Source organism: Musca domestica, unplaced genomic scaffold (genome assembly GCF_030504385.1).
Source record: "Musca domestica strain aabys unplaced genomic scaffold, Musca_domestica.polishedcontigs.V.1.1 8, whole genome shotgun sequence".
Classification (NCBI taxonomy): domain Eukaryota; kingdom Metazoa; phylum Arthropoda; class Insecta; order Diptera; family Muscidae; genus Musca; species Musca domestica.
Window position 1 is genome coordinate 2,986,286 of NW_026712409.1, and position 12,487 is coordinate 2,998,772.

At 36.3% G+C, this 12,487-nt stretch overlaps 1 protein-coding gene across 5 annotated transcripts in view; it reads left to right on the forward strand.

Moving 5' to 3' along the window:
• LOC101897880 (tyrosine-protein kinase Dnt) overlaps nt 1–12,487 on the forward strand; it is a 212,722-nt gene that overhangs the window by 102,175 nt on the left and 98,060 nt on the right. For all 5 annotated transcript variants that reach the window (XM_059130942.1, XM_059130939.1, XM_059130943.1 and 2 more), the window contains one exon: nt 4,131–5,763. In XM_059130942.1, coding sequence (XP_058986925.1) covers nt 5,652–5,763 — 112 coding nt within the window. In that variant the 5' untranslated portion in view covers nt 4,131–5,651. The remainder of the gene's footprint in view (nt 1–4,130; nt 5,764–12,487) is intronic.

Genomic DNA, 12,487 nt, shown 5'->3' on the forward strand with positions numbered 1-12,487 from the left:
TTTATTTGCGGCAAAAACTTTGGTTGCGATGAAAAAAACGACCATTGAACGTGAAAATGCCAACTCCTCGCATAGACCTGGCCAACAACGCCACGCCACACAAAAGTTGTAGCAACAGCGCAATAGAAAACAAGTAGTGACGGTTATGGCGATGGCAATGAGGAAAACTGTTTGAGAACTTTTGACCCACTGGCAGCAGCAGCAGCCAACTTACGCACGCAACTACAACTCCAGCATCAGCAACGTACGCTCGGAGACTGTTAATCTTTACGAACTTTTAATTACTTTTTGAAGAACTTTAAATAAATACATACACTCACGCACACACATACATAGACATACAGACAAACAAATAACCAGTAACCCGAGAAGAAGACCAGTATCAGTAAACAACAACAGAAGCAATACCAACAGCAGCAACAATAATTACAATAAAAATATTTATAAATTGTTTAGTCAAAACTTTGGTGTTTTTCTATTGTGGAACATAACATTTTCACAGCAATAACCAGCTAGCCAACCAAACAACCAACCAACTAGATAGCAGTAGGGACCAACAGAGGGAGACGGACGGGCGGAGACACACATACACTGACATACAGACATACACATGGAGAAGCCTTGCAGATAGCAACATTTGTTGATGAAGTTCATCAGTTGTTGTGTTTGAGCGGTGGGGGTGGGGGACTTGTCGGGGCAAATGACCGAATGCATAATACACTGGCTGTGATCTTATTTAAATTGTGGTTGTTTTTCAATTAAAAAATAATTGAAAAAAGATTAAATTTGAATAAATCCAAAAAAAATTGTATTTTTTGTTAGATTTTTTTGCAAACTCTTTAAAAAAGTTTCATATTTTCAATTCAGAGGTATAGGACTTTCAACCATGACATTTTAATTAATTTTGGAGTTCTTAAAAGTTTTTCAATGGAATTTATAAGACATATTTCAACATGAAACTCCATCTCTAATGTAGAGGTATCACTCCAATTAAAAATGCTAAAATATTAAGATTTTTTATGGTGTGTGGTATTAAAATATTCCTTTTCATACCTCCAACATACTGTGGAGGGTAAATTAACTCCGTTTGTAACTCCTTGAAATACTAATTTTAGACCCCACAAAGTACATATATTCTGGATCAGCGTAAAATTTTAAGTCGATTCAGCGTTGTCCGAACGAATTGAGATAGAAGTCTAAAATTTTGCACAGGTGTGTATTTTGAATGGGTTATGTCGGTCCACGTTTTCATATAGCCCCATATCACGATACCTCCCAATACTTGGTATTTTGATGATATTAGCGACAATATTCAGCGGAATTTCTTTCAAATTTTGCATTTGAAGTTCGGAATCGGTATTGCAGCCTATGGCAGATCCTATATACAGATCCACGTCTTCACATAGCTCCTGTATAACTGTTTCCTGGTATTTTTCGACGGCATTTTTTTTATTTGAAATTCCTTTCCTTTGATGTTCCTTTCAAATGGGGGTGGGTGTTAAAAGTTCGGATCGACCAAACTTAGTTGCTTGAATTGAATTACTCGAAATAGAATAAAAGTTTGCTCTTAGAGTAAAATCGAGTGAAAAAATTAATATGTTTGCTGACTGCAACAAAACGGCTTTGATGTTGCTTTGAATTGTGTGGGAGGGTTGATGTTGAATTGTGTGGGAGGGGTGATCATGTGCAGAAACCAAAACAGAAAAACAATTCCTTCTGGGCCGATGGATTTTGAGTAGAAAAACCATATGACGACAGGCCTCTTGAAATAAAAAATACATAAAAACAACAAGGGTATGACAGAAGCTAAAAGAGAGCTCGGCAGGAAATCTACTCGATTTCGATATCATTTTGCTGCCATTCTAAAACGATCGAAGTATGCTCGCACGTAGTGTTCCCTCTTTTCTTAGAGTTCTGCCTGATGTGGCTTATAATTCCTCAATATTTTGATGATTTCTGTACAGGAGAGGTACCAAGAAAATAGTGGGCTGATGTATCATCGATTTCATATTTCTTCGAAGCGCTCACATTTTTTATGGTGGAGTCGTAAAGTGTGAAGCAAAATTCTTCAATAAATATAACAAGGTGTCACAGTTTTAATGGAGGTACAGGTGGAAGTTGACCGATATTCAATGTATTAAAAGAATTTAAAAAAAAAAAAAAAAAACATTAAGTTCGACCGGGCCAAACCTTATATCTGAATTTATATACAGGGTTGCCTATATTCGACGGACCCCGGAAACAAATTCTTCAGAAAATCGATTACTTGTATGCGGTGGAGCGCCGTCTTGTTGAAACCAGAACTGCCTCATACGCTTTCGACGAATAATTGGCATCACAAAATTGGTCATCATGTCGCGATAACGCTCCTGATTGATGGTAACAGCATGGCCATTTTCATTTTGGAAGAAAAACGGCCCAATGACCGTTTTCGCACTAACGCCGCACCAAACTGTGACTTTTTCGTCATTAAGAGGCACTTCTTGAATGTCCTGAGGATTTTCAGTGGCGTAAAAACGGCAATTTTGCTTATTTACGGTCCCATTCAATGTGAAATGGGCTTCATCGGACATGATAATTTTGTTCCAAAATTGCTCGTCATCTTCGGCCATTTCTATGACGCTCGCGTGGCGTGTATTGGTTCATGGTAAAAATCTGCTTGGACTGACGCTTCAAACGCGATATGTCATTAAGCGATGTGACATCTCTGTCAAAAGTTATGGCGTTGCCAGATGGGTCCGTCGAATATGGGCAACCCGGTATAGACAATTTTATATTTAAAGGACTAGGATAAGTTATATATGTAATATAGGACCACCGGAGCTAGAACCCATTTCGAACTACAAACGCCAATTTTTGGGACAAATCCGTGAAAAAATTTACTAAAACCATTAAAATATCGAATATCGAGAGGTACCGACACAATAGAAATTGTTGGGCTCTACGTCATATAATGTGGGCTGCATCGTGATTTCGTTACATCGACTTAGATTTTTATGCTGACTATGAATATATATTTATATCCTCCTCTTCAAGGTGGAGGGTATAAAAATAATTATTTGTTAGAAATGTTGAATATATTTCGAGGAGCTACGTATTCGATCTACGTTCCATATAAACAATACAATGTACTAAGTTTGGAATGAATAGGATATATCCTTCGAGATTTTTTATGCTCAAAAGGCAGAGGGACAAAAGTACAGACATGGCTATATCGAGGTGAAATGGTTTGAAATGGATTCCATTCAAAAAATATTTAGGGTCTGCAACCATTATATAGATAAGGCCCATTTTGGTCGTATGAAATAATATATCCGCTCTAGCAAATAGACTGAAGGTCTACATATCTTCGAAAATATCTTCCACTATTAACAGATCTTATAAAACTATAGGCTTTATTTCAGTAAAAAAAAGTTATACGTAATTTAGACTATAAATCCTTATAGTGAGGATTCGTCCTTCAAATATAAGTAACCTTAGGTTAAGACAGGCTTAGATTTTGAAATTAGCTAATTAAATGGTAAATGGCATTGTTGACAATACTAACTCAAATTTTCAAGCTTATCGGCATTGGATCGTTTGTGTAACTTTAAATCGCCTTGGGGATACTTGACTTCTATTGATATCTAGGGGTAGGTTTATAAATATATGCTCTGTTCCAGAATTGCAAGAATGTAAAACTTTGATAACCAAATTTTCCTCTACAAAATTTATTGGTTTTTTAGTGAACCCCATTCTTTTAAAAATGATATTACAAATGCAATAATAGCAGAAAAAGCACCATTTGTTTTTTATCAAACCCACTGTGCCACATGATTCTCAAAGCCAACCATTCAATCATCTAAGCAACCAACTACCCAACCTTCTATTTCCTTGATTTTTTTTTTCTATATCTACTTGTATGTCTTTGAACACATCTATCGTATGGGTAATATATGTGAGAATCCTTATTGGACTTTCCCCCCGCCCACTCTATGACAGACTGACTGGTTGAGTGAGTGAGTGAATGACTGAGCAACTCCGTTCAAACCCAGTTTGACTTTTCAATAGAAAATTGTTCGTTTAGTCTTTATTTTATGCCAAATGTTGAAATTTTATATTTAACTTTTCTTTTGCTTTTCTTTTTCCAGCTCTTCCCCTCGGTCGCTTTGGCAAACGGAAAAAGACAAGAAGCTGAAAAAGGATAGGAACATCGGCAGCAACTAAGCAACTAAAAACAGACTAACAACACTGCCTCAAAGAGCCTGTCCGCCCAATCTGAACCATATCCAAGAGTTTGGTAAAAGTTGAAACAAAAATACCGACAACTGAACAGCTAGCGTCCCATATATTGTCACTTAACCAACAATTGGGATTCATCCTCTGTAAGCACGCTACGAACAACAACACATACATGCTCTATGGACGTGGTGGGACCCAGAGAGATGAAAAAATACATATTTTTGAGTGAAAGCATGTTGATATGCTAAAGTCAAGTCACACATACAGATATTCAGACAGACTGCCACCAGCCACCACCAGCAGCAGTAGCAGTACAAGAAAAACAACAAGCACATAAGCCAGAGCAACATCAGAGAAACATGAAAATGTTACAAGCATGGTGACGGTCTCCAAGCAACCAAATCATCAGAAACATCAACCAACCAACAGCAGCAGCAGCAATACCAACAGACACCAAAGAGCCAGCAACATCACATACTTGTCATCATCGTCGTTGTCGTTGTCGTTGTCGCCGTCGTAGTTGTTGTTATTGTTGGCCCTGTCGAGCTGCACACAACGTGCCGCATACAGAATTCAGCATATATTTAGAGGAGTATTATCAAAGCAACAACCACGTGACAGGCGAGACAACATATGCTTACACCCGCACTTTCTACACGTCCAACCAGCGAACCAGCCAACCAGCCAACCAACCACTAACCAACTTCCCCTTCCCTGCCTGCCTTTTTTAATCTTCTCCAACTCAAACTCTAACTAAAGGCCTGATCCTGTCAGTCGTTGTCCTGTAACTGGGTGCTGGCTGCTGCACCGGAAAGGGGAAACAAATGCTGTCACTCTAAATTGTTGACTGGTCTGAATTTAATGTGGCAAAGGCGAAAAAACAACATTGCAAAAAGAAAAAAAAACAGAAACAACAATCCTTCAACAGCACAAACAACAAGGACAACAAAAACAACAACTCAACTGCCACACATCCATATCTGCAACGGCAGCAACAAATTTAAATTTAAAACGAAGCTGGAGCAACGCAGCACAAACAAAAACACACATCCCTGCCTTTTGCCTGGTCACTGACTGACTGAGTGACTGACTGCCGCCTGCCTGCCAGCCTGGTGTTGATATTGAGGCAAACAAAAACAACTGCCAGCTCAAAGGAGACTTGTCAATTTAAATGCTTTTAATGATTTTTTAAATTTTACCAACGAATTCATCAGCAACGAATCACCAGCGCCATAGCAGCCGACTTTCATTCGAAAGACAAACACAAAAAGTACAATTTTATCTGGTCATCAAGGACCTCATCATCCTTCAAAATACTACCACTGCCGCTAGCTTATCCCTGTCATCCAAACCATCCGTCCTTCGTACCATCTATTAATTGTGGAGCAATTTGCCTAGGAGAGCTTTCCCTCTAAGCAACAACATAACAAATGGCCAAAATTTGGTTGCTGTATTGGGGCCTAATGGTTGCCTGGTATCCCCTGTTGTCAAGTGGTTATCTTAACGTGTTTATAAGCCACAAAGAAGTGATGAAACTTATGCGTAAGTACAGATTACTCAGCTAGCTATTTTTTCGTTTTGTTCTCTCTTCTGAATTTTCTATTCCATCAACATCAATATCGGTTTCCCTTCAATGTCCTGAGGGTATGTCGTTGTTGTTGTTATTGTTGAAGGTGTGGAATGGGCGAGGGGCAGTTTTTCCTCTTTAAAGCTTTTAACCAATTTATTAAGGGTTTTCTTATATCATTTGGTCCTCGGTCATTAGTAGTGTGTCAATATGTCTGTCGAAAGACAAAGACAATGGCTGGCCCGACTTGGTCGGTAAAAAGTCTTGACGAATGGAATAATGGCTGAGGCGGAGAAAAGGACAGAGTCTAAGTATAAATGCCAAAGTGATTGATTATAAAATGACACATTCGATGAGAATGATGCCGTAGCCATTGCCGATGATGACGATGATGAGTAGAGACAAAGGAAAATGACACAAGCGTAGTTAAGTAAAACAAAGCAGATTCTTAAATGTCCATACCAGTCAAGGGACATTCTCGGTATTGCTCTTTATGGGTTTAGGAATTTAGCATAGCCTCAGACAAGAATATTGAGTATGGGACAATGTGGTTGAAGGGGTCTTTATTTAAGGGAATTTAATGAAATTTTTATGTAATAAATAAATGTTGATTAAAAGGTTCCAAAAATGCCACATCAGGGCCTTAATCGACAAAAATTGGAATTTTGTTTAATATAAAATCTCTACTGCGAAATAATCACATTATTTTATCGAATATTCCAAAATGTTTTAAATTTTGCCAGTTCGCAAGCTAGATTCCAAATTTTTGTGAGACATCCTAGATATTCTCTAAAATTAATAATTTGGCCCACTGCGGGTACAAAGGACCATTGTGGCCCACCCTAGTACAAATGCATAAAAAATGTTTTCACGGCTTACTTACACATGTATCATTAAGCGAAAGAACATGAGCTATGAAATATATTAAAAATGTTCGCCAGAGTGGGTTTTCATGTTAAACTGATATTAAACGTAAATTTCTTAACGCAAATTATTGCGGTTTGACATCGAACATGCTTTAGTTAAATGTTGCAAACAACAATAACAACAAAATAAGATTTAATCTTTAATGTGACTAAAAATAAAATAAATAAATCCATAGTCGGCGGATGGGTGTGGTAATTTGATAGCGAGAATGAAAAATAAGTGTGTCGGTTTTGACGAAAATAAATATTGGAAGAGATAGACGATAGATAGTTTCAAATCGAAATTGGAGTTCACGGTTCAAGAAAATGTGCATAATATCGACTACTTCCTATACTTTATATGAGATATGTGCAAATGTTTGGAAAATGTGGAAATATGCGTGAGGTAAAAGATATAGGGGACCAAAGTATTTCATTTTCATACTTCATCTAATACAAGTTATGACAGAAAATTGTGAGCCTTTGTGGGTTAGGTACCGGAAGGGGTACGCGGATATACATCATGTTCACAACATATCCTGAGTTAGCAAAACTATTTGGATGTGTGAAATTTGAAAAGAACGTTTTGATTTTCAAAATCCTTAACCCTATGTGGGGGAGGTACCCTTCAATGTCCTGAGGGTATGTCGTTGTTGTTGTTATTGTTGAAGGTGTGGAATGGGCGAGGGGCAGTTTTTCCTCTTTAAAGCTTTTAACCAATTTATTAAGGGTTTTCTTATATCATTTGGTCCTCGGTCATTAGTAGTGTGTCAATATGTCTGTCGAAAGACAAAGACAATGGCTGGCCCGACTTGGTCGGTAAAAAGTCTTGACGAATGGAATAATGGCTGAGGCGGAGAAAAGGACAGAGTCTAAGTATAAATGCCAAAGTGATTGATTATAAAATGACACATTCGATGAGAATGATGCCGTAGCCATTGCCGATGATGACGATGATGAGTAGAGACAAAGGAAAATGACACAAGCGTAGTTAAGTAAAACAAAGCAGATTCTTAAATGTCCATACCAGTCAAGGGACATTCTCGGTATTGCTCTTTATGGGTTTAGGAATTTAGCATAGCCTCAGACAAGAATATTGAGTATGGGACAATGTGGTTGAAGGGGTCTTTATTTAAGGGAATTTAATGAAATTTTTATGTAATAAATAAATGTTGATTAAAAGGTTCCAAAAATGCCACATCAGGGCCTTAATCGACAAAAATTGGAATTTTGTTTAATATAAAATCTCTACTGCGAAATAATCACATTATTTTATCGAATATTCCAAAATGTTTTAAATTTTGCCAGTTCGCAAGCTAGATTCCAAATTTTTGTGAGACATCCTAGATATTCTCTAAAATTAATAATTTGGCCCACTGCGGGTACAAAGGACCATTGTGGCCCACCCTAGTACAAATGCATAAAAATGTTTTCACGGCTTACTTACACATGTATCATTAAGCGAAAGAACATGAGCTATGAAATATATTAAAAATGTTCGCCAGAGTGGGTTTTCATGTTAAACTGATATTAAACGTAAATTTCTTAACGCAAATTATTGCGGTTTGACATCGAACATGCTTTAGTTAAATGTTGCAAACAACAATAACAACAAAATAAGATTTAATCTTTAATGTGACTAAAAATAAAATAAATAAATCCATAGTCGGCGGATGGGTGTGGTAATTTGATAGCGAGAATGAAAAATAAGTGTGTCGGTTTTGACGAAAATAAATATTGGAAGAGATAGACGATAGATAGTTTCAAATCGAAATTGGAGTTCACGGTTCAAGAAAATGTGCATAATATCGACTACTTCCTATACTTTATATGAGATATGTGCAAATGTTTGGAAAATGTGGAAATATGCGTGAGGTAAAAGATATAGGGGACCAAAGTATTTCATTTTCATACTTCATCTAATACAAGTTATGACAGAAAATTGTGAGCCTTTGTGGGTTAGGTACCGGAAGGGGTACGCGGATATACATCATGTTCACAACATATCCTGAGTTAGCAAAACTATTTGGATGTGTGAAATTTGAAAAGAACGTTTTGATTTTCAAAATCCTTAACCCTATGTGGGGGAGGTACCGGAAGAAATAGTCCGATCTTTATAAGAGATCTTGTGTTGATGGAAATATTGAGATGTACCAATGAGCTTCATGGATACTCAAGATCTTGATTCTTTGTGGGAGAGGTACCAGAAGGAGTTGGCCGATATATCCCATCTTCACGCCAGACTTTGGGCTAATAAAAATATCGTGATGTGTGTAATTTGAAGAGAACCAGATGCTTATTTCGGATTTTATGATCGTTTTGGTTATTCAAAATGTTGACCCTTTGTGGGAGAGGTACCAGAAGGGATAGTCCGATCACTACCAACTTTATAACAGATCTTGTGTTGATAAAAATATTGAGATCCGCCAAGTCTAAATGGAATCGGATTTTAATTTCGAGTTGTATGAGCTTTATTGATATTCAAAAATGACCCTATATGGGGGAGGTATCAGAGGGAGTGGACCGATATATTTCATCTTCACCGCACCTTAAGTTAATACAAATATTGTGTTGTGTGTAATTTGAAGATAATCTGACTTTTTCATCATATTATATAATTATTTATGGGGGAGGTACTTAATAGAGTGTCAATTTCGCACCTGGGCTATCACTGATGCAAATATTAGGATTGGCTAAGTTGGATCAAAATAGGATTATCCTCTGTCTTTTCGTTGCAGTAAATTACTTTCTTTGAAATTGTCGACATTTTGTGGGGGAGGTATCAGAAGTAGTGCTCCGATACCCATCTGTGAACTGTGAACTCTAAGTTTGACAAAAATATCAAAAGTATCAAATGATATTTAACCTCTGTAGCCATATTGCTAAGGTTATAAAAAGAGCAAAAATATCGCCACCTGTCTTTGTGAGCTTATACAAAATTTCAAAAAATTCTAAGTCTAGATTCTAGAAAATACTTTATTAGAAAATAGAAAAGCCCCCTTAGTTTGTTCTTAGTTTTCTGTTGATGCTTTAAAAAATATCCGTTGAAGGTTTGATGGACTTTGAAACAACCTACTTTAGAAAATCCGATTTTGGTGGTCGGTTGATCCATAAAAAAGTACCCATTTACATTCCTTGAAAAGTTGGTATTTTTCACTTTTGTTGATCCTAGAAAAAATTCGCTCAAAATCCACGATGGTTCTTACAAAATCAGGTTAAAAAAATGTAAATTTTATGGTAGATTGGTCTTTGAAAAATATTCTTTATAAAATCCACATTACTTAGTGTGTTCGTCCGTCCAAAAATATCATTCAAAAATCCGCATGTAATCCAACTGTTCTTGAAAAACTATCGTTTAAAAATTCACGTCTGGTTATGTCGCAGAGGTCCTTAACAATACAACTAAACAATCAGAGAGTCCTTTACAAAAATCGTAAAAAAATCTACGATAATAGATTTAGTATTCCCTTAGGTTGATGGCTGTTAGAATCGTATAAAACATCTTTTTTAGAAAATATAAAAATCGCGTTAGTTTGTTGTCTGTTGGTGCCTTAAAAATATTCGTTGAAAGTCTAAAGGCCTTGGAAACAACATCCTATATAAAATCCGATTTTGGTGTTCGGTTTATTCTTGTAAAGGTCCCATTACAAATACTTGAAAATGGGTATTTTTCATGTTTAATGATCCTGGAAAAATACGCTCAAAATCCACATGGTCCTTTAGATAAATATTTTTTATAAGAGTCACTTTTGAAAAAGTCAATTTTATGGCCGGTTGGTCATTGAAAAAATATTCGCTCAAAATCCGCGTTGGTCCTCATAAAAATATTTTTTACAAAAATCACATTTAAAGGTTTATTTAGTTTAAAAAAATTCTTCAAAAATCGATACATGATTTGTTTGCCCTTGAACAAATATCCTTTAAATATCCTCGCTTGATTGTCCTTTGGTCCTTGGAAAATATTCTTTAAAAAATCCATTGCACGGATAGTGTCTTCCTTCTTCCAATCTTGTGGAAGACTCCATATCTATTTTAACATCCAGTGTCTTCTTCTGGAGATCTAAGGTTCTAATGTTCCTTTGATCCTACATCTCCTTCCCTATCATGTAACGTATTTTTTTTACCGTGGAACCAACAAAGTTTGGCATTGTAGTGTTCCTTGGACACTTTTATTTTAACTCAAAAAAGGTCTTCATTTAGTGCTCACGGGCAAGTTCTTTTTCTGCGCAGTCCTGGTTTCTTTTCCAAAATCCCCAGAATTTTCATGAAACTCCTCAGTCTCCAAGAAATCTGGAATGATTCAATCGTTTCATAGTATAACATGGTAATGAGATACTGAGATACTTTTCCTGTAAAATCTTACTGTATTGTTTATTTTGTGCAGAATTTTGAAGTTTTCGAAGGAAACAGCATAATTGCTTCAAAAGGTACACAACTGCGCATTATATTTAGGAATTTGTTTTCTTAGAATAATTTAATTTCAACGACCTCGACAGATCCCAAAATAGGGTATAATTCATAGGAAAACGCAAATAATTTAAAAATGTCTTTCAACATCAAATTTAATTTAATGAGATAAAAATGACACACTTTTAAGATATAAACTATTCGTTTCAATAACGAACGCCGAACTAGAAGGGTATGCCAAAGGGATTCGAGCCAGCAAAAACAAAATATGATAATTGTATGTGGTTCTCTATTATCGCAAGAAAGTTGTATGTTGTTAATGAATCCTTAAAGTCTAATAATCTGTTCTGTCATTAAGAATATTGGGATATACCTCGACAGAACATAAAATATCAAAGAAAATATAACTTCTTGAGTAGAAATGCCATATTTTTCAATGCAAAATATAAATCTCCTGATCCTTTATTTTAGCCCTTTTTAAGTCACACATTTTCACTGCGCTTTGAACAAAAGTTTAGTTTTATCGAAAATATTACTACCTATATTACTCCCCCCACCATTCCCTCCTCTCCTTCCTAGAACATTTATGCCTACGCCTATGACAAAAAATATTTTCTTATAAATTCTATCAATTCATAGGCCATCTGTATCATTATTTATTTGTTTTATTTATTTATTTCCCCGGACGTGTTTCCTTCTCCCCTTTTCCCCTTCTCCTCCCCCGTTCCCCATTGGATCACTGAATTGAAACCCTTCAATACAAGAAGAAGAAAAAACACACACACACAACTAAAACAAAAGTGAAATGTAAGCAGAAAAAGCAACAACTCAAACAGAAATAATAACATCCTGTTGAGGACACCAAGGAGAAATGTAACCGAACACAATGGCACAAGTCGTAGAAATAACAAATTATTAGGTAATCTGACCCTTGCCTATTGTCTTCGGAAAGACAAAAAGTGCTTTCAATCAAACAGACGAACACACACAAACACAGTTTGGACTACTTGAGAGGTTCTGTCATCCAATACAGAAACTCAGACACACACACAGTCACAGCAGAATATCGATATCCTCAACATTGATGTATTGCGACATTGAGTTGCCTGGGAAGGCAACGACAAATGGCTAAGCAAACAAACGAATGAAGAAATATTTTTTGTTGTTTTGAAGAAAAATAATAATATTAGGAAATCCTTAAAATTAATGGTCTCGCCTGGTGCTAGTTGAGATTCATGCCCATGTCTAGTGGGCCCACACTAAACGCTAGCATTGACAGTGCCACGGCCTGGAACAATGCTTAAGTTCTTGTTGTCGTTGCTGCTTTTACTTTCGTCATTGGTTTTGTTTTTGTTGTTGTTGGCAAAAGTGCCAAGCAAGTACATGA